The following is a 22,821-nucleotide window of genomic DNA, read 5'->3' as shown; positions in this document are numbered from 1 at the left end:
AGCAGCTGGCTTATGAGGAAGGGAGGTGGAGAGCAGATTTTTGTGGGTGACCTGCTGTTCTCCCATACTGCCGGCATTATTGGAATAAACGTTCATATGTGATTCGACCCTGACTCTACTGAACTGGCTCAAGTAGTGACAGGCAGCCCAGACCCATTGATGGTCTGGTTTCACTATCAGATGGGCTTGCTCTTTCCGAAAAAAATTGGCAAAAATTTAATGATGGCTGTCCTTAGGGACTGGATTCTAGGGTTTTAATGTGGGGACAAGGCATTTGGTGCAACAAAGAGCTGATTAGTGTGCAAAATGTAAGGAGGTGCTGCTCTCAGGACCACACAGGTCCAAGGTCAGCACCTGAACATACCTGACAGTGAGCCCTTCCTTTCACTGTGTGCCTCAGTGCCCCACTCCCCTCACCTACTCTCAGCCCAGTTTAGAAAACCAGTGGAAACGATCTGTGACCAACTTTTCTACTGCCATTTCCACGTGGTGGTTAGGTGTGGGGTGGGGGGTAGAAGTGGTAGTGGAGGTAAGCTTGTGAAGAAAGAGATGTTCATGCCATCCTGAAGGATGCCAGTGAATGAGGGGAAGTATCTGTTACATAAGACAAAGATAGTTTAACACTTAATAAGTTTCTATAAATCAGTAAGGCTTAGCAAAACAGAGACCTTGGAAAAGGACTAATGCATGCAGATCACAAAAATACAGATGGACTATTCATACTGAACAAGGTGCTTAGTCAGCCTAATTTTCTAAATGCACATTATAAAGGAGGACTATAGTAGATGTTGTGGCAATTTTGAAATCCTACTTTGTAACTTATTTTCAGGGGATTGAACCCCTGCTCATCTTTGAGTAGACCTCCTACTGGGTCTCAGGAAGAGGAATCCTATTGTCCTTGCAAGAATGGCAGGTTCAGGGACCTGGGCCCAGCAAACAGGATGGAAGAGCAGAGGGGAAAGGAAGCTTTGGTCCACTATGTGACTAAACCAACCCCAAAGCCCATGTACTCCACCTCCAGGTCTCCTGGGAGTCAATACATCCCTTTTAACAGGTAAGACAGTTTGATGGGCCTTTCTGCAACTTGCAAAGTTGTCCAACAGATATGAATCACCACTTTTCATTTATCATAGTGATAATGGACCACAACATTTTGCTGTACTCCCTGTTGGCCAGGGTCCAGGCAAAGGAGCATTCCTGCTCTGTTTTTTGGGGGGTTGATTGGTGCAAGTTCTTCAGAGGGAAAGTGGCATTTAAAACTCACCTCTCTTATTCCTGAAGTTCCATTCCTATATGTATTTTGCAAATGCAATTGCCCATATGCAAGATAATTCATCATGGCAGACTTTCTAATAATAGTAAAAGCACCCAGGAGTCCACCAATAAGCGATTAAACAGGTTACACTGTTTCCACAGATGGATTATTGTGTAGCCTTGAAAACAAGAGGCAGACCTGTCCATGATATGCATATGAAACAACTAGATGCCTGGTGCACAAAATTCGTGCATGGGTAGGATCCCTAGGCCTGGCGGGTGATCAGAGCCAATCAGAGCCTTTCAGCTGCCAGCTGGGGCCTTCCTTCGCTCTGCGCCACCTCCTGGTGGTCAGCGCATGTCATAGCAAGCAATCGAACTCCCGGTCTCCTGGTAGAACTCCTGAGGGGACAATTTGCATATTAGCCTTTTATATATATAGATCTTTGAGATTCATTGATAGTCAGAAAGGCAAAGTTCAAACTCTTTAGAATATTAACAATAGTTGTTACAGGCAGTAAGAATATCTCAAGAACTGTTTACAGATGAGGAAATGGATTTGTGTTTTAAAAAAGAAGAGGGGTGAGATTCCATATAGTATAGGCTTGCTATGTAGGCACGGATTTTCTGGAGAAATTGGCAAAAACTTAATGATGGCTGTCCTTAGGGATTGGATTTAGGGTTTTAGTATGGGAACAAGGCATTTGTTGCTATATATCCTCTTAGACCAGCGATTTTTAACCAGTGATTTTTTAAAACATGCAACACCTGACTACTTAGTCAGGGGCACTGACCTCTTTTTCCCTTAGATTGTAAAATAATAAAATGACAACAGCCAACACAACAATAGCCCTCCTGGTGTGAATGCCCTGTCTTGAACCATAAATATATAGGTAACATAGTAGAGCTGCATCTCCTATTGGTCACATATATAACAGAGTTGCATCTTATTGGTCACATCGTATAATAAGGTGGCATCTGATTGGTTAATTCTTGGTACCAGATATCTTTATATACACATATAGGCACCTAATTTTTTAGGTTTATTTGAAAAATTGATTTGAGAGAGAGGGAGAGAGAGAGAAACATCAATTTGTTGTTCTATGGATTTATGCATTCATTGGTTGATTCTTGTTGTGCCCTGACAGGGACGTAACCTGCAACATTGTTGTATCAGGATGAAGCTCTAACCAACTGAGCTACCTGGCCAGCACTAGGCACCTGATTTTTTAAAAAGTCACTTTGGAGTACAAAGGTAATTACTATTATTATTGTTATTGGTAAATCAATAAAATTATACCTATTTTTTGTTAGATCACCAAAAATACATATGTGTGCCACTGAATTTTATGTGTGCCATGAGATGAAAAAAGTTGAAAATCTCTGTCTTAGACTTCATTTTTTCATATGGCGGGCACATCTTGCTTTTTAATGTATTTATGAATTAGAAGTGTTGTCGCCAGAAGTAAAGGGCAGAAGTTATTGGGAAATGCGGGAAGTGGTCTCACTTCTTCCCACAGAATAGCCCAACCTGAGCAATGAAGTCTCCAAAGAAGTTTCACTGAAATATGCTGGGGGTGGGGTCGCTCAAAAATACAGTGAACCCTTGATTTTTCGGACCTCAGTTTAACAAACCAGGGGCTTAATGGACAAAATTTCCAGTCCGTGTGTCCTATGTGAAAAGTAACGCCCTGTGAATTTTAAAATGCTTTCAAGCAAGATTTGCTTATTGTTAAATTAACAGGTTATTGTTTTGTTATTAATTCATTGTTACTTTTAACAAATTTAGCAAATAGGCCATAGGTTGGAAAAAACACTGTAGTAATTTCTCTGACATAAATATTACATATCTATAACTATAGTCTACATATTTAAATCCGAGAGTTACCACTCCTAAACAATGTTTGGTGAATGATTAGCACGTGATCATACTGCATTTCGAGTAGTAATTGGTTCTGTTGTTGAGTGGCGTGACTTTCTGCCGCAGTTTTAACAAGTGCTGGCCGATTTTTCAGAAGTGCGCTAAGCCATGCCCCAGCCGTGTGTATTTGTTTACTCCCAGTGATTAGTGAATGCATGCATTTACTAGACCTAGTCAGTGTAAGTTTAAAATTAAGTATAAATTTAAAATTATGTATGTACAGTAAAGCACATAGTTGTAACCCTAACCTTAAAATATGGACAAATGAAAAAGTTAATTTAATGCTAAATCAAAAATTGGAAGCCATACAAACATTGAAGTTGCAAGTGTCTGTGTCTCATATATGTGATCAATATGGCATAAAAAAGCAAACTGTATCAGACATTAAAAAAAACAAAGATAAAATAAAAACATTGCATTAATATGTGATGTAGGTGCAAACACTAATTCCAGAAATCATGAATTGGCACGTGAAACTTCAGTTGAAGAAGCACTGTTGAAATGGTACCCACAACATCGTTCTTGTGGGGTTCCTATTCGGACAGTTGAGTTGAAATCCGCAGCAATTAAATTAGCAAATCATATGAACACATCATTCAAAGAAGTGATGGATGGCTTTGGCTCTTTCTCAAAGGCACGGAATTATGAACAAAGGAATTTGTTCATAGTGCTCCAACAGAAGATACCGAACCATTTAGGCCAAAATTAATAGAATGTATAAATAACAAAATGCTATTACAATCTCAGATTTACAGTGTGACAAACTGGTTTGTTCTGGCATTCTGTGCCTGAAAACACACAAGTTTCCAAATATGAAAAATCGACATCTGGAAGAAAAATCAGCAAGGACAGGATCTAGGCACTGCTTTGCGCCAATACAGATGGATCGCATAAACTGACACCTGCCTGGCCAATGTGGCTCAGTGGTTGAGCATTGACCTATGAACCAGGAGGTCAGGATTCGATTCCCAGTCAGGGCACATGCCCGGTTGCAGGCTCAATCTCCAGTAGGGGGCTTACAGGAGACAGCCAATTAGTGATTCTCTTTCATCATTGATGTTTCTATCTCTCCTGTTCCCTTCCTCTCTGAAATCAATAAAAATATATTTAAAAATAAAAATAAATAAACTGACACCTGTAATTGTTGGCAAATCTTGTAAACCTAGAATTTTTAAAAAGGTAATGAATCATCTGCCCATTTTGTATTGTAACTCTAAAAACTCATGGTTCAACTCAGATGTTAACAAGTCTGTTTTTTTAAAGAATTTATTTGTACCTGGAGTCAGGGAATTTCAAGGCAAAGAGCGTGGAATATCAACAGAAGATGCAAAATGTTTATTGCTTTTAGACAACGCTCCTGCTCATCCGTCGGAAAATATTTCATGTTCAGAAGATGCCAAATTTAGATGTATGTTTTTGCCAAAAAATACAGCACTTATCCAGCCCATGGATCAGGGGATAATTCTGGCAACTAAACAAATACACCGCAAAAAATTTTTAGAGGAAGTAATGGCTGTATTGCAGGAGGAAGATAATGAAGAAGATACAAGAGGACAGTGTAACTTACAAAACTTAAAGAGTTACAGTTTTAAATCAACAATTTTAAATTTTGTTGCAGCATGGAAAGGAGTGAAAGTGCAAACACTGCAAAATGGTTGGAAGAATTTGCTTGACGATGAAGATGCAGACTTGGATTTAGACGGGCTAGAGGTGACTGACACTGTAGGACAATACAGAATATTGGTGGAGAAGTAGTTGAGGAAGATGTTGTACAGTGGTTAGAAGATGAAGGTGACCCTGGGTATCACATCGTGAAAAAGTGAAATAGATGAGGTGATGACCTTGGAAGATGAGGATGGGAGTGAAGATAATGAGGAAAAATAAATAACACACCCAAAAATAACATTATCAGAGATTGCACCTCAACATTCTAATTAACATTTATTAACAATTCATCAGATAACAAAATTCAGCTTTGTTATACCCATTTTCATAATTTTGGGGAGTTAATTATAAAAAAATACCAGACTTCAAAAGTTCAAACAAAACTTGATAGTTTTTTCAAAACAGGATTGCCTAAAGCAGTGGTCGGCAAACTGCGGCTCTCGAGCTACATTGCGGCTCTTTGGCCCCTTGAGTTTTTAGCAAAGGCCAGCTTAGGAGTACCCTAATTAAGTTAATAACAATGTACCTACCTATATAGTTTAAGTTTAAAAAATTTGGCTCTCAAAAGAAATTTCAATCGTTGTACTGTTGATATTTGGCTCTGTGGACTAATGAGTTTGCCGACCACTGGCCTAAAGCAAGTGCCTCAATATTGAACATTTCATGCCACAGTAAGAGTGTCTGGATATATCATCATCCGGAGATGATTAATAAAAACATTTTTTTGTGTTTTTATAAAATTTTGTTTTGTTTTTAAAAACATAGTTTATTTGTTTAGTTAAATACTAGAGGCCCGATGCACTGATTCGTGCACATTAAAAAGAAATTAATTAGAAGGTGGCCGGCGGGGCCGGCAGGACTGGGTGAGATGGACCCGACATGCCCTGGAGCCAACCTCCCTCAGTCCCTCCCTGGCCAGCTGCACCTGTGGAGTGAGCCGGGGGGTCCCTTGGCCTGGCCTGCGGGGATGGGGCCGAAACTGGCAGTCTGCCATCCCCTGGGGGGTCTCAGAGTGCGGGAGGGCACTCTGCAAAGTTGCTGTCACTCCTGCGTTGAGCATCTGCCCCCTGGTGGTCAGTGCATGTCATAGCTACTGGTTGGAGTGTCTGCCCCCTGGTGGTCATTGCACATCATAGCTACCGGTCAGACGGTCAAATGGTCGGACAGTCACTTAGGCTTGTATATATACTAGAGGCCCAGAGCGCAGGAAATCGTGCGTGGTTAGCGTCCCTAGGCCTAGCCTGGCCTCTGTCGCATGGCCTCTGCTGCCTTGCCACACTACGTAAAGCTCCCCACCCCAGGATGCTCTGTGATGCTCACGGCCCCTCAACTGCTCCATGAGGCTCCCCCCGCCCCTCGACTGCTCTGCGAAGCTTGCTGCCGCCTTGTGAAGCTCCCTGCTGGACGCTCTGCGAAACTCACCTGCTCAGCGACTGCTTCGTGAAACTCACTGCCACCTGGGTGACTGCTCCGTTAAGCTCACAGCACCCCGTGAAGCAGCCCGCCACCGCCGCTCAACAGTCCCCAGTCCTGCCCCTGCTGCCAGCCCCCTCTCATGGTGAGCGGCTCTGGGTTGGGGGAGAGGGGAGACAGAGAGGTGCTCCATGCACTTCATGGTGACGGGTCGCCTGTTCGGTCGTGACACCACCTAGCTCTTTATATATATGAGGCCATATATATATATATATACATGTTTATTACAGTCTCAAAATTATGGTGAGTACATAAGCACTAACACATATAGAACACTTTTCTGTGAAATTAAACTTTTCGTATATACTTAATTTAATTGCACAAACATGTCTACATAAGTAAAAACAGATAAACTAATTTGTCATATTTTTTAACATATGCACTCGGAAAATTTACTTTATTATATAATGGATTTTGGCTACCTCCTTGCCCAAAATTAGTCAGTTATATAGAGGTTTTACTGTATATACATTCTAAATATTTAAAAATTATAAGTAACCTTGTGTGAAATAACTGTTCTATTAATTTGCCCAAATTAAACGCACGTGCAGAAGTTCAAATAAGGTCTTGATTAATCCCAAACTTCCCTAAATATGCTTAATTTGATCTACTGCAATATAACCTAATTTGTAGCACTATAGAGCCTTGGAATCCACGTATTAAGAAAACCGCCCACTAGGGGGAGACATCATTCCTCTACTAGAGCCCACTCTGTGCCCGGGCTGCAGGTAGCCTGGCCTTGGTCCCCAGCGGCTGCTCTCCCCTCGCGGAGTCCCGGAGGTTACCCACCCGGACACCAGCGCGCAGCAATGGCCTTCTGGACTCACAGCGCACTGCTGATTGCTCCCAGCGCCTCTGCGGGCCTGAGGGCAGGGGAGAGGGGTGGACCAGAACACCAGACCCCTGGGAGGCCGAAGCTTCCGCCCACGCACGCTGGCTTAGCTGTACATCAAATATCCGGGATGGAGGCTTATTTCATCACCCCTGCAGCCCATCCTCTTCCCTCGGGCTTGAGCTGCCCATCTAGGCCCTGCTCCGCCGCAGCTCTCTGACCAGCCCTTGAAGGGCGTGGCCCGACCTGCCCTCCAACCCTCCAACCCCGGGCAGCTCAGGAGGAGAGGTGGGGCGGGTCGTGCCGGGCGGGGCTGGCGCAGGTAGGATGGGCCTTGGAGTGCGCAAGTTTCCTGTGCGCTCACCCTCAGGGCAGTTCAGAATTTGTTATAGTTATTTCCAGCCTAGTTTATTGATGTTTTTAACTTAGATCATTCCCCATGTAAAAGAATGTAGCCTTCTTGACCTGGTCGGGAGGGTCAGTTGGTTGGAGCCTCGTTCAATACATGGAAAGGTGGTGGGTTCGATCCCAGGTCAGGGCGAGTATGGGAGGCAACTGATGGATGTTTCATATCACTGTTTCTCTCTCCCTTCTCCCCCTCTCTAATCAATAAACATATCCTCAGATGAGATACAAATAAAATAATGTAGCCTTCTTTACTCATTATATGGTAAGCATTTCCCCGTCATTAAAATTTTTCCAGCTTTACTTAAGTATAGCTGACAAATAAAATAGTATTTTTAAAAATGTGCAACGTACTTGGTATGCATTTACATTGTGAAATAATTACAAGTCCCACTGAACGTTTTTAAACGTTATTTTAATGACTACATAATAAATCAGTGCATGGCTGTATCATACATTAGTCAGTGGTTTCCTGGTGGGTGAACAGGTTGTTCCCACAGTACAGGAGGACACCAGCGCAAAGCTTTATTTAGCAGTTGCTAGGAGCAGGACCTAAGGTCAGAATTAACTCGAAGTTTGATTCCAGCCGAGTTTTGCAAAACGGGATTTTTATTATAATTGCAAACAAATGGGTGGAAGCAACAAGGTTTGGAGCTGAAGGATTCAAAGATTACTAGGGCATAGATTGTTTTCCACTGAGAAGCTGGTGGGTCTTTGGGGGAAGTTCCATAATGAGCTATCAAGCCGGGTGCTTGGCTGGGGGCTCCCGGAACAATCACGCAATCCCAGTGAAAGGATGTCCGCAACCAAGCAGGCGCCCGGCCAAGCGAGGAGGCGCTTTGTTCGCTGTCCGCCGGCCCGCCGACTCCCGCAGGGCGCCTGCCCCTTCCCAGTACCTTGTTGGAGGAACGTGGCCCTCATTGCTGATCCCCCTCTAAGACAGGCATGGGCCACGAACATCACGCAAGCTGCTGGCACCGCGGGCTAGCAGCTGGGACAGACCCAAACAGAACAACGCGCCCCCGCCTCTCACGTGACCTTCTGGGCTTCCAGCACCGCCTTCCCCGAGTCAGCCGCTTTGCCGCCGTTGCTGCCTTTTGCGCAGGCGCAGACCTTGGCCTCCGGCTAGTGACGCAATCTTGCCTGGCTCGCAGGATGCGGGACCCCAGTAAACGTCGGACTACGTAACTCTGGTTGAACGGCCTTCTCAGGCGTACGTGCGTGCGTAAGTCCTGCCGCAGCCCCGCGAGGGGGCGGGGCAGGGAGGGGAAGGGGCGGGGCAGGGAGGGGAAGGGGCGGGACCGGAGGCGGCCAATCGGCGACGCCCGAGCCGGTGTCGTGCCCCGCCCAGCAGGCGGGCCTGCCCCGCGGGCCTGGAACAGCGGACGCGCGGCGGTGGCGGCGGCGGCGGCGGCTGGGAGGTGAGTACTCGGCCCACCGGCCTGCCCAGTCCTCCTTCCAGCCGCTGTCTCTCGGTTGTCCGCGCGGGCCCATCCCGGAGGAGCGGCGGGCCGCAGGGTTGCAGGAGCCGGGGGGCAGGCGCGGCCAGGCGGCAGGAACAGGCCCGATCGCGCGGGCCGTGTGTGCGTGCGGCGTTGCAGGCACCCGGGTCCGCCCGCCGCTGGGGCCGTGTGTCCTTGGGAATTGTGAGGGTTGGAGGGGCCGAGGGGCAGCCGTGCGCCGGCAGCGAGCTCGCTGCGGAGGGCCCGGGGCGGGCGCTGTGGGGTGCCCACTCAGGCTCGGCCAGGCTGGAAAGCCGCGGGCTCCCTACTGTGGAAGGGCGGACCTCAGAGAGCGGCCGAAGTAGGGCGATGCCCTGCGGCAGAGGTGCTGCCAGGGTGCCAGCCAATTACAGTGGGAGATGCCGCTGTCCCCCAAGCAGAAATATTTGTGTTGCGTGATCACTGTTTCCCATTGCCTGCTCGGGCAAAATGGGAAATCGTGCTCAGAAACCACTTTGACTTCGAAGTCACCATCAGGCCGCCCTGTAAGTTCGCACATCTGCTCAAGGGTCCGGTCCACACAAGTTTGGGGAAGTGGAGGGCTACTGGTGAGTATGGGCAGGAGGCCACGAGAGCCACCCTCTGCCATTTCTCCCAGCTTTGGGGCCGACAGTCCATGTGTTAGTGTTCCGCCCCCCACACACCCCTCGTACAGCCTTGACAGGTTTGATCAGTATTCTCAGTTTCCTGTGGAGTCTCCTTCCGGTGCCTGCTCAGGTCCTGTAGATGTCCTTTTTACAGTTAAATCTCAGGCAGCCGTTTTTCATGGTGGTGGTGGGGGCTGATGTAGTAGAAGGGAGCCAGTCATAGCCTCAGGTATCATTGATGGGACTGGAGAAGTGGGAGAGGTGAGACTGGTTTTCAGGGAAGGTGAAGAAAGTTCTGCTGTAGACATAAGGGGCCTGAGGGGGCATCTAAGATCTGGCTGAAGAAAGTTAGAAGGAAGGCGGGCACTTTGGATGGGTGGGTGGAGATTTAGGAACCAAAGTGAACTTGGAAGAGGAGGGAGATTCAAGAGTAGAAGGTTGGGGGTGAACCCTAAGGAGAAAACACATCTTCAGGGAGTCTTAGGTGAGAGGAGGACCAGCCAAGCAGAAAAAAACGACCCAAGATGGTGTGGGGTACCAAGGAAAGCAAGGAGAGGAGACCTCGGGATGGGGTGGGGGTGAACTCTACAGTGCCCACGCTGTGGACAGATACAGGGAGCGAAAGCAGCTCTTTGCATTTGACAAGGCTGAGGTGAGGGGTGTGCTGAGCAGATTGAGTGTCCAGAGTCTCACCAGGCTCAGGCTTAACCCTTTGCACTCGCTTGCTTTTTTCTCGATTCCTTTGTTTTACTCGGGATTTAATTTTTTAAATACCCCAGATTTTACAAAGCACGGCAGTAGAATGAAAAACTGGAGTTTCTTTTCATACAAACTTAGTTATTTGGATTTTTTTATATTTCAAATTATTGATACATTCAAAGAGTAATTTTAATCTCGACATCCGAGTGTAAAAGGTTAGTCCCAGCCCAACCACTTCCCGTTACCTTGTTAGTTCCTTCCTCATCTGTGAAATAGGGATAGCCTGGTGCATGGGAAGCAGATAACTAGCTAACAAGTCTCCGGTGTGGCTGTAAGCATTTGACATGTTTGTACTCACCGAAGCCTCAAAACAGCCTGCCAGCCTTCTACAAAGGAGCAAAACTAAGGTTCAGAGAAGTTACTTGTTCAATAAAAGCTGTGGAACTTGCATTACTTCAGTAGAATAATGGTAATTCAAATAGTCTGGGTGTTGGAAATGGTCATGGATTGTGGACTGCATTTCCATGAAGTTTTCCCCATGAAAGTAGTTATTTTTTTTTATTATTCGGTTGTTTTCAAAGGCAGACATGATTCTCTTCTCAGGTTTGTTCCCAGATAGTGAGGGCATGTGTTGTGTTTGGTTTGGTTTCCTGATCAAAGAACTGGACATCGTTGTTGCCATAAATTGTTACAGTTTCGGGTCTGTGTCTATATGCAAATTAGAAAATGAACTAGAAAATTTACTGCTTTAATGTATTTTATTAATCATAGTTTTAATCATTCATGTTTATCCTTGGGGAAACCTTAGCAATATGCTATTTTTTTCATGCAAATATCTTATGAAGGTACACCAGGACTTCGGAGAAAAGTTAGGTTTAGGTTGTGAATAAGTTTATGTCATCTAAAGAACGGAAATAATCCTCATTAATTTTTAATCCTTTTACCTCAGTAATTGCTTATGCATGAAATAATTCTTGTTTTTGTTTTCAAGGATGTTTTTGGAAAGAAAAAACATGGAAAGTGGTGCAGTTCTGCTGGAATCCAAATCCTCACCGGCTAACCTTCTGCATGAAATGCATCAACTACGCCTTCTGGGTCACCTGTGTGACGTGACCGTGAGCGTGGAGTACCAGGGTGTCCGCGAAGAATTCATGGCCCATAAGGCGGTGCTGGCAGCCACCAGCAAATTTTTTAAGGAAATGTTCCTTAATGAGAAGACTATGGATGGTACTAGGACTAATGTCTACTTACATGAAGTGCAAGTTGTTGACTTTGCTTCATTTCTTGAGTTTGTCTACACCGCAAAGGTACAGGTGGAAGAAGATCGGGTGCAGCGAATGCTGGAAATGGCTGAAAAGCTAAAATGTTTGGACTTATCAGAAACTTGTTTTCAATTAAAGAAACAGATGTTAGAGTCGGTACTTTTGGAGTTGCAGAATTTCTCTGAGTCTCAGGAGGTGGAAGGGAGCAGTGGCTCCCACGGCAGTGCTACTTCTGACGCTGGGGCAAGTGTGGCTGTGGACAGTCCTTTCACCAATGGCCTTGTGGACTCCTTAGCTCCTCCAGTGCAGAGAATCAGCAACGGTACGTTGCCAGATCTGTCCCCAAGGAAGTCCAAAGAAAAAGCAGACAAGAAGAAAGATGGAGTTAAGCCTTCCTACCCCAAAGTCAGAAGAGCTAGTGGACGGCTGGCAGGCAGAAAGGTGTTTGTGGAAATTCCTAAGAAGAAATACACAAGAAGACTCCGAGAGCAGCAGAAAAGTGCTGAGGATGATGCGGGGGACTACAGGTGTACCCAACACCCCAGCCCAGACACTGTGGGGGCAGAGGATGAGCCAGTGACAAAAAGTGAGGATTTCAGTGCTGGAGTGGAGGTCGGGGAGGCGCTGCAGAAGGCAGGGCAGGTGGGGGAGGAAGAGGAAGAAGGGGAGGAGGGGGAGGAGGAGAAGAGGAAGAGCAACTTTAAGTGTACCATCTGCGAAAAGTCCTTTCTGTATGAGAAGAGCTTCCTGAAGCACATCAGGCACCATCACGGTGTGGCCACGGAGGTGATTCACCGCTGTGACACCTGTGGCCAGACCTTCGCCAATCGCTGCAACCTGAAGAGCCACCAGCGCCACGTGCACAGCAGTGAGCGCCACTTCCCGTGTGAGCTCTGCGGGAAGAAATTCAAGAGGAAGAAGGACGTCAAGCGGCACGTGGTGCAGGTTCACGAGGGGGGTGGCGAGCGGCACCAGTGCCAGCAGTGCGGCAAGGGCCTGAGCTCCAAGACGGCCCTGCGGCTCCACGAGCGGACCCACACCGGCCACAAGCCCTACGGCTGCACCGAGTGTGAGGCCAAGTTCTCACAGCCCTCGGCACTGAAGACCCACATGAGGTACGCGTACCTGGCTCCAGCTGCCTGGTGTGGGGAAGAGCAGAACCCTCTCAAAATGTTTTTTCCAGAATGTGGCTTACTTTCCTTGAAATGCGTGTCAGAAATTGAGGTAGTTCTAGGATTTGGAGCAGTGTGGCTACATTTCATTTCATAACTTGTTCCCTCTAAAAGTTTGGGGGCTGTTCTGAGATATCATCGGATTCTTTCTGGGTTGAGATGTTACGAGGTGGTCTTGTTCTACACTACAGAAACCCCGTAGTGTTCCTATAGGCCTTGGGCTGATGACCTCCCAGCTCCTCCTGTCTGTGGTCACAGTGCAGAAGACTGGACACAGAACCGGGGTGGCCGACGGCTGCTGAACATGCCAGGTCCTGCAGATCTTGGCTGGCATGTACTGTAGGCCAGGGCTCTCCCACACCCAGAGGAGCTGCTGGGGTGCACACTTCCCACCACACCTGAGGCTGAGAACCTGTATTTTTCTTTTCCTGACTTGATTTAGAATTTGGGCTTGTGACCATCTGGGTCCCACAGTCTCAGTAATGGCCTCAGTGAGATGACATTTTTAGGGCTTTAGGACGCTTCTCTGATCATGTTTGATCTCCGGGCTTGGAAACTGTGCCATTGGTTAAACTCCAGAGTTAGGATGGACAGTGTTTTCTGCTTAACTTTTGTACTGTAGGTGAGTGATACTATTTTAAAATAAATTTCCTTATGGTGCTCAGTATTTATGCTTCCAATCCAGATAAGCAGTTTTCTACCCTATTCTAGATCTGCCCTCAAACTTGGGCTAGTCTTTGGGGCAGTCGCATGGTGTTCATCTTTTTACTGTATATAACAAGTTTAAAAACTTGGCTTATTAGGAAGTGCGCAGTAAGCCGTGGTTGATAGCTACTTCATACCAGTTGTGAAATTAAAATGAATATGCATTTTTGGAAACAGGTTTCTTTAGCATTTTGAGAACAGTTCTTTCTAGACCGGTTATGTTACACATACTAGGCAATGCTAGTTCATTTTTGGCTATGTGGTTCTTCATAGCAATAGTTCCTCGGGTGTTTGTAGTTGATTATTTTGAATAAGGAAACTTGAGAGATTTCACACAATGCTCTTTAGTGTTTTTAAAAATACGTCAAGGCATGGTCTCTGAATGGGCTGTACAACATAAACCCTAAGACAGGTGTGGGTGGACATTCAGTGTCTTACTGGGAAACGCATCTTAGTTAGTTGGCCTTGTGTGGACGTAGATTTGAGGATGAAGATTATGGGTCTCTTCACCTTTCACTCCAATCATTCTCATTAGGTCTTGAACAAACTATCTTTCAGGTTAGAGTGGAAATTGTATTGCAAAGTGAGGTTTGAGATACATCCTAAGTTACCATCTGAATGTTGTACTTTCAGAATTCATACAGGGGAAAAACCTTTTGTCTGTGATGAATGTGAGGCAAGATTCACTCAGAACCACATGCTGATTTATCATAAAAGGTGTCACACAGGTAAATACTCCTGCTGTTGTGATTGAATGTCTTTCCTAGCTGTAGAAGGAAACTGCAGTTTGTTAATTTAGAAGTTGGCATCTACCAAACTAGTGCAGGTTAAAGCCATGATCTAGCTTTCCCATTTAAAAAGTGAGCGAAAATGAATAAATAAAATATGCTTTGGTGATGGCCTTTTGCATACTTGGCAGTACGAACTGGCATGTGAGTCTTAGGTATCAAAAAGGTATGAAATAGTTTCTACTGCCTTAGCTCGAAATTCCATTTTCAGGAATCTGTCCTAAAGAGATTGTTCAGAATATGGGAAAAGCTCTATTTTCCTTCTTGCTATTTCTAATAAAAAAGCATTAGAAACAACCTGATTGTCCAATCACAGTAGTTTAGTAAATTGAAAAATCTACCCTCCCCTGGCTCACCCACTGGCCATTTGGGCTGAGGGCTCTGAATATTATGAAAAACACCTGTACTTGGATATTGACTTGAAAAGTACACAGTGAATCCCAACTATATTGAACTCCTTCCTGTACAGAAGACTAGAAAATAACTATATAATGTATTAAGGTGGTGGAATTACCTTACTTCCAGTTTCTAAAAATTTTGTGATAGTATTTTATTATTTGAGGGACAAAATTTAAGTTGGCTTATTCTGATTCAGCATAGTAACCCTGAGATTCAGAAAACTCTACCGTTTATGACACAAGAGTATACAGAATCTGCTCTATACTGTAGTTATCATGCTCAGTTCCTTATTTGCTTGTATTTTTAAATTTTTACTTCCAAACTCTGTCATATGATCTTTAAGTTCAAATGCAAGTGAGACAGACATGAGTCATTTAATGATATGAATGACTAGATTGTAAAATGTAAGCAGCAGAATTGATGTTGAATGGATGCATAGGAGAGTAGAGATGAAGTCAGGTTACATTGAAGGATTTAGAATCAATCATTTGATGAACATATTAATATATTCAGATTTTATTAAACCCAGTATTTTTGATGTTTGTGAAATCAGGGGTACACCTAATCAGATGAGTCTGATTTGTAGAATGAAAGGATTCAAACCACACAATAAACAAGGGACTTTTATTCTGTAAAAGATCAATAGCAGTGCTTCTTTGAGAAAAAAAAAAAAATCCAACAATTTCTCTAAACAAGTTGTACAAATTTCCAAAATGTGAGCTGGCTGGCCTACCTCTTATTTCTTCTTTGGGATTTCCAAGTATATTTTACACCAACTTGCAGCAGACAGTAAGCATCTTACATGGTTAGACATTTTATGACAGCAGACTGCCTGCGCTTTTGGAATTCATATGGATTTTAGAGATTAGACCCACTCTTCCTGTGTGTTTCTGTGTCTGTTATTTCTAACTTTTTGTTTCATCTTTTCATGTAGGTGAAAGACCTTTTATGTGTGAAACATGTGGCAAGAGTTTTGCTTCTAAGGAGTATTTAAAACATCACAATAGAATCCATACTGGATCCAAACCCTTTAAATGTGAAGTTTGTTTCAGGACTTTTGCCCAGCGGAATTCACTTTACCAGCATATTAAAGTCCACACAGGTATGGCTGGAATGTCACCAGAGAAGGGAGTTCAGTGTGCCAAGAAAAAATACCCAAAGGTTTTTGACTTACTGGAGAACTTGAATTTAGCTTTAGGACAAACTGTGTGTCATAATAGCATTTTAAAATTTTTAGTTTCTGGCTCTGAGAAACTGAAAAGGTATGGATATGTGAACATTTTGCCACTTTCAGATTAAAATCAAGGATAATCTATATATATCAGTGTATATATACATGCATACAAATTCAGTTGTGGGACTTGGGAATTTTATATTCCACTAGAAGCCCGATGCACGAAATTTATGCAAGAGTAGGCCTTCCTTCCCCCAGCTGCCAGCACCAGCTTCCCTCCGGCCGCTGGCAGGCACCTGGACCCGGGCTTCCCTCACAGCCTGGCTTTCGTCTGGAAGGTCATCAGGTCTAATTAGCATATTACACTTTTATTATTATATACTAGAGGCCCGGTGCACGAAATTCGTGTACGGTGTGTGTGTGTGTGTGTGTGTGTGTGTGTTCCCTCAGCCCAGCCTTCACCCTCTCCAATCTGGGACCCCTCTCACAATCCAGGACTGCTGGCTCCCAACCACTCGCCTGCCTTCCTGATTGCCCCTAATTGCTTCTGCCTGCCAGCCTGATCACCCCCTAACCGTTCCCCTGCCAGCCTGATTGACGCCTAACTGCTCCCCTGCCGGCCCGATTGCCCCTACCTGCCCTCCCCTGCCGGCCTAGTCACCCCTAACTGCCCTCCCCTGCTGGCCTGGTCACCCCTAACTGCCTTCCCCTGCTGGCCCGGTCACCCCTAACTTCCCTCCCTTGCCAGCCCGGTCATCCCTAACTGCCCTCCCCTGCAGGCCTGATCACCCCCAACTGCCCTCTCCTGCTGGCCATCTTGGGTGTTGGAGTGACGGTCAATTTGCATATTACCTCTTTATTATATAGGAGGATTACTATGGAAATAGGTAAAATTTCTATAGATGTAATATGAACTACAAGTATGGATTTTGGCTCTTTTTTAGTGTACAGGCAATAACTCTTGGTATTACAAGTATTCCTCCCTTCCAAAAGTTCACATTAGGCCACTTTGTTTTCACAAGAGACCTACATTAATTTCTATTTTCACTAACTGGAAAAAGTGTGACATGAACTTTCAGAATGTGGGGGATACTCTTCATTTTATACCATTGTGGCTTACAAAAGGTTTCATGGGAACACTACTTTGGATCATGGAAACCTGTGTAGAGGTGGTTTGAACCTGTCAGTTGACCCTCCACTGATCATCCTTATGGTGGAATACTGACACTTCCCAGTGGTATACAAACAGCATTATTCCACATTTTATTCAAAATTATATACACCAGGATAAGAGATCAACCAGTTTTCCTCTCTTCCTGTCTCAGGGGAACGTCCCTATTGTTGCGACCAGTGTGGTAAGCAGTTCACCCAGCTCAATGCTCTCCAGCGTCACCATCGGATCCACACGGGAGAGAAGCCGTTCATGTGTAACGCATGTGGAAGGACATTTACTGACAAGTCCACTCTCCGGAGGCACACCTCAGTAAGCAACAGTATGGCTTAAGAATGACAAATTGCTGGTTCCTAGGTATGCAAAATCCTAGACAGTAAGAAATGCCTGGTATTCCATAAGCTGGTTATAGAAGACAAACAACAGGTATTTTCTTCCTGAAGTTTTGTCTGCAGTGAGCACATTCATAGTGTGAATGAAGTAAAGAACCAAATCTTGAGGTCCAGGAAGGCACAATCCATGATAAACACTTTCCAACAGTGACAGCAGTGGTAGAAAGATACTTGGCAATTAGTAAAAGGCATTGCGGCAGTAGAAACTTAAATTGAAGAGAGACTATTGTTTTAAAAGATGTATTTAATAAGTAACTAGAATTGGAAGATTTACAGATATCTGTTCAGACACATTTGGTGACTTTTGTGTTTGATTTGTAGGTTCATGACAAGAATACGCCATGGAAGTCCTTCCTTGTTATTGTGGATGGCTCACCCAAGAATGATGAAGGGCATAAGACTGAACAGCCTGATGAAGAATATGCATCATCCAAACTTTCAGATAAATTGCTGTCTTTTGCTGAAAATAACCATTTTCACAACCTGGCCACAGTCCCAGGCAGCGTATCTACTGTGCATGAGAATAGTTCTGCCAACACAGCCTGCAAGTCGGACAATTCTGTGGTGTCCCAGGACGCTCTGCTGGCCACCACCATCAGTGAGCTTAGTGAGCTGACACCACAGACAGACTTGATGCCCACACAACTTCACTCACTGACCAGCATGGAATATGCTTGAAGTGACCTGCTAGGCAGGCCCCATCCTGCATCTCGTGTGATAGTGTGTGCAAGGTGATATGTCAGGAGCCACGAAAAAGAACCATCTGTAGGCAAAGAAGTGGGTATTCAAGAACGGCTTCTGATTTTCCACAATTCCTGATAACTTGCACGCTTTTAACAAAGCATTTTTGAAGCTTTTCCTTAAAAATCCTGATCTGCACGACCTCAGCTACACTTTATCAACACATAAGGCAATTAACATAACCTCACTTAATTCTGGTGTAGGCTGCTATATGCGTTAATCATTCTAATGCTTGATTGTCTTGATGTTTATGAAGCTTAATTATTTACCTGAGTACACAGCATTGATCCACTCAAGAACTTGCTTTTAATGGTCTCTCTAGTCTCTCAGCCTGCCTTATACTTCCAGGTGGGTGTATTTCTCTGATACTTTTAAGATAGTTTTCTACCAAGCTGAAATAAAACTGGGGCCACGTATTTTTAATTGTTTCTTTCCTGCCGAATTGAAGCAAATCAGATTTGCTCTAAGCACCCTTGAATGGAACTGAAGAAATGAATTATTGCATTCACCCCTTCTACTCCCCCAACCCCACACTAAAATAAAGGAATGGCAAATTGAACACCTACAAAATAGTTTAGTATAGCCCCTACTAACAGCATATGTGTGGCTAGGAAATTTGTCATAAAATAGCTTTTGAAATGAGGCTGTTCATTTTCCTTCCTAAAAACCTGATAAGGTAAAAGTTGTCCTACCAAAGATTTTAGTAGCAAACTAGTATTTTTCTTTTTGCAAAGAGGTACGAAAAATTAAGCAAGAGGCTTTAGAACACTTGAAACTTACGTAGTTATTTTACTGACGAATAGCAATGAGGTGATTGTGGCTAACCTTAGAGCACAGAGTATTAGTATTTCTGCCTGTTTTTTCTGATTTAATTTTCGTGATTTTCAGAAAATCAGAACTTTCTCATGGCCAAATCAAGAGCTAGAAACAGGCATGTAAAGGTCACACATTTGTTTCCTTGGGAGTATGCGAGAATAGAGCAGAAGGGACCAAAAGCCTTGGCACGCATCCTTGATTATGCCTTAAAAGTAGATTGTGAAGAACCAATACTTGTCTTAAATGCTCCTTTGGCTGTCTCATGCTGGACTTTACAATGAAGAAGTAATTCTGCTGTATTTGCTAAGCTTAATTCTTGGTTCCAGTGGCTTTTGTATATAGTCGTGACTCATATGTAACCCTAAACATATTAATTTAACCACAACCTTAAAGTCTTTTGTTTACCAGTTTTTCTACATTTTAATTTATTGACTTGCTGTGAAACACTTTAATTTTTGAGAAAAGTTCTGAGAGAAACAACTTATTCATAAGTTCCAGGATGAAGACATAGCTGCACCATGCCAGAAACTAATGAGAGAAGACTTTCTTCCTATGTGCTTCTTTTCTAGTTTGTGACATGTTAAATACTAAAGCCACTATACAGTGTTTTAGGTGCTGACAACATGTTTCACACCTGCTCTTAAAGACAGCAGTACTTAACTACTTCAAATACAGTTATGACAACATATCCTAGTTGTGTTTACAGAACAACAGTAACAAAAAACTGACTGTCACACAACCCTTTTATTCTTGGTAAGAGAATGAATTGGCCAACTGATGTACTGTTTCATGGAGTAAAGTCATTTTAATGAGAAGGAATTTAAATAATAGATTATTTTGCTACCTACTAGAAGAATTTTTGTCTTGAATTCGTTTCTTTAGAAATTATACAAAAAAATCGTTTACTGTTAATAAACGTTTGCTTTGTAAAACAGTTTTGCAAGTCTTAAGTTTTTCCTCCATTATTAAAATGTAGGCTCTGTAAATAGTAGAAACAAGTATAATTTCCTTAATTTCATGGATACTGAAGTTTAAAATCAAGGTTATAGTCTTAGGCGTAATCTCTTCAGTTATAACCATGTGGACTCACATTACTGCTCTAGGAATAAAAGGGCTGGTGGTAAGTAACACTACCCTCTGCTTATGTAGAAGTACCCTGTGCAGCTGGTGCTGTGGAGTGTATATGGACTGGTTTCTTCAATGTCATGTTTAAGTTTGCATCATAGAGACTTCAATATATCTACTTCTTTGTCTGCTTCCCAGGAGGGTAAAGCTGCCTCTAAGAACAGAACTGAAAACTGGAAGACTCATCATTGAGGGATTTGTGGGATATCTGCCCCTATTTCTCTTAATCCAAGTACAGCCTCCAGGAGTGAAAGCAAGCTACTGCCTCACCATGTGAGTCCTAATGCCATGGTTAGGAAAGTGCCCTTGGTGCTGTCTCTGCTTCTCCTAGAGCAGCAGGCAGGCAATTACGAGGTGATTTAGTGCCTTCCAACCATGTTGTGGGAAACAGTCTCTGCCTGAACTCCAAAGACCTCTACAGCCTTTGGTTTTACCAAAACTTCTGTGTTACAATTTGGAAAAAATGGGTCATGTGGTGGGAGACCTTTATTAAAGGTAACTTTTAAGAGAAATGTGGTTTTGCTATCGACGATAATCCAAACCAACAAATTTGAGTATGAATTATAATTTAATCCTAACCTGTTAAATTTTATACCTTGTCATCCAGGGGCATTTTTTGAGACAAAATGAGTGATTATCCCTTTAATTAAACTTGACAGTGTGAAACTTGAAGTAACCATATGATTTCAGTGGCGGGAGGACACTTGTGTGAAGGACCATTTGTTCACATGTACTAGTATCTAGATGGGGGCAGTATGACTGAGCAAGCTTCAAAGACAGGTCAGAGGACCAAACGGCATGTCACCTAGCCAAGCCCCAGAAACCACCCACTTACCTTTGCCAATTTTACAGGGACTCTTACCAAGGCTGGCAAAACCAGGTTTTTAAGCCATCATTGTGGCTTCTTTCTGTTAGGAAATAATGTTTGTGAGATAAACTAACCTTGAATGATCAACAACTTCTCAGGATTCCTAGGTTGGGATGGCCTGTTATACCATTCTTTTTTCAAAATTTAGTTTGAATTATCTTTAAGTTGTAAATATACTCACAGACTATAATACTGCTCTTTGATGGGATGAGCTGATCCACAGTACCCCACATGGCACCCTCTTCCTCCATAGAACTTGGGGCCTGAGTGGCCAGGGGGTTCAACCTTCCCCAGGGGCATGTGCTGACCCTGTACAGATATCTGCAACGGTAAATAAATGCCCACACTGCCAACAGAGTTGAGTGGCTTCATGGTTCCTTCATCCCTCCCCGCCCGCCCCCGCCCCGCCAGCAGTTTTCTGTGAACCAATCCTTAACTTTGCAAGTGACTGTAGCCCAACATTCCTTAAGGGGGCAGCTGAAAGGGATGAGAACGGGAGGCTTACAGTCACTGCAAACTTTGCGGACTGTATGAAGATTAAAACCAGGGCTTCTTTTGTAAATCCTCAGCTTCCGAAACCATTACAGTGCCCTGAATTTCCACTAAGTAATAAGAGATTTTAACATAGTCACACTTATATTTCAATGGATATACAAAGAGCCTAGAGAATATTAATGTTCACTGTCTTCAACTTAATAGGAACAAGTTCAAGAAAAGGAAGCTACTTGTGATTTGTGTAGATTTAGGTAGGAAAGACCTGTCAAAAATATTACTCATAATTTCCACTTTATTTACTGTACAAGTTCACATAAAACATACATACACTTTTCTGCTATGGTAGATTTATGGTTAGTTTCCATAATACAATCCTCCACCGGAGAACACCAGTGACCGATTCAGAACTTCCCAGGCAGGACCCTGCACGCACGCCACTAGTGGTGGGTCACGGGCAGCATGCTGTGCTGCCAAACCCTCCAAAGGAAGCCACAGAGGTTTGCATTTGAATATTTTAAATGCACAGCATCAGAGGAAACAATAAATGCACACACTGTGGTTATAGTGACATCATCGCACACAGTCACAACTGCAAAAATACTGTTTTCAAATCATTAAATAAAAAAGGAACTCGCACAAGCTATAAAAACGTTGCCACCGCTGATTTTGACTATAAACTAACCCGAGATTTGCTAAAATACAAGAACTATAACGTAACAGTCATTACATTTTGTTCATAAATAACATTCTCTAGATCCTGAGAACATACCTTGGGCCTCTGTGTCACAGCACTACCCTACATTCAACAATGGAACATTTCAAGGAAGGAAGTTTGGATACTGTTAATGGGGTTTTCTCCCTCTCCTTTTCCTTTCACCCACTAGTCAGTCTGTTCTAGTCATCACAGTTATTTTTACTCTTTCATGTGAAATATTTAAAAATTCTTAACTCAGGCCCTGATACCATTGTTTCTTTCAAAAGAGCAAGTCTCTGACATCACAAAATGTTACCAATATTATTTTTTAAAAACCATACCTCTTTTTCAGGTGGGTTTGTTAAGGAATCATGATAAAGCTAAATGGAGCTGCCTTAAAACAAAGCATTTAGTTTTTACTTTTAAGTGGTCAGACCAGAAGGCTCTTTTAAAGAGTAGAAACACACTTTCTAAACTAGTGATGGAAGAAGCATGTTGATTGGCTGGGATTTACATGCTCTCCAGATGGGCAGACCTATGGCCAGAGGACATGGGCTGCAAAAGCACTCCCCACACCTCACTTTCACAAAGTGCATCTGGAAAAAAGCTTGTTACAAAAGCACAGTTGAATGGTTGTGGAATATATTAGATAAAGCAACAAAACCCCACTTTTCTATAATA

At 43.7% G+C, this 22,821-nt stretch overlaps 1 protein-coding gene across 1 annotated transcript; it reads left to right on the top strand.

Annotated features, from left to right (window-relative positions):
• The first annotated feature begins 11,343 nt into the window (after positions 1-11,343).
• GZF1 (GDNF inducible zinc finger protein 1) lies at positions 11,344-19,368 on the top strand. Its single transcript, XM_054723777.1, has 5 exons — positions 11,344-12,715; positions 14,111-14,205; positions 15,599-15,766; positions 17,164-17,321; positions 17,723-19,368. The coding sequence occupies exons 1-5, from the start codon at positions 11,352-11,354 to the stop codon at positions 18,077-18,079; spliced, it is 2,142 nt and encodes a 713-aa protein (XP_054579752.1). The 5' UTR covers positions 11,344-11,351; the 3' UTR covers positions 18,080-19,368.
• The last annotated feature ends 3,453 nt before the right edge of the window (positions 19,369-22,821 follow it).

Source organism: Eptesicus fuscus, chromosome 12 (assembly GCF_027574615.1).
Source record: "Eptesicus fuscus isolate TK198812 chromosome 12, DD_ASM_mEF_20220401, whole genome shotgun sequence".
Taxonomy (NCBI): domain Eukaryota; kingdom Metazoa; phylum Chordata; class Mammalia; order Chiroptera; family Vespertilionidae; genus Eptesicus; species Eptesicus fuscus.
The sequence above is the reverse complement of the archived record's forward strand: the minus strand, read 5'-3'. Positions and strand labels throughout refer to the sequence as shown.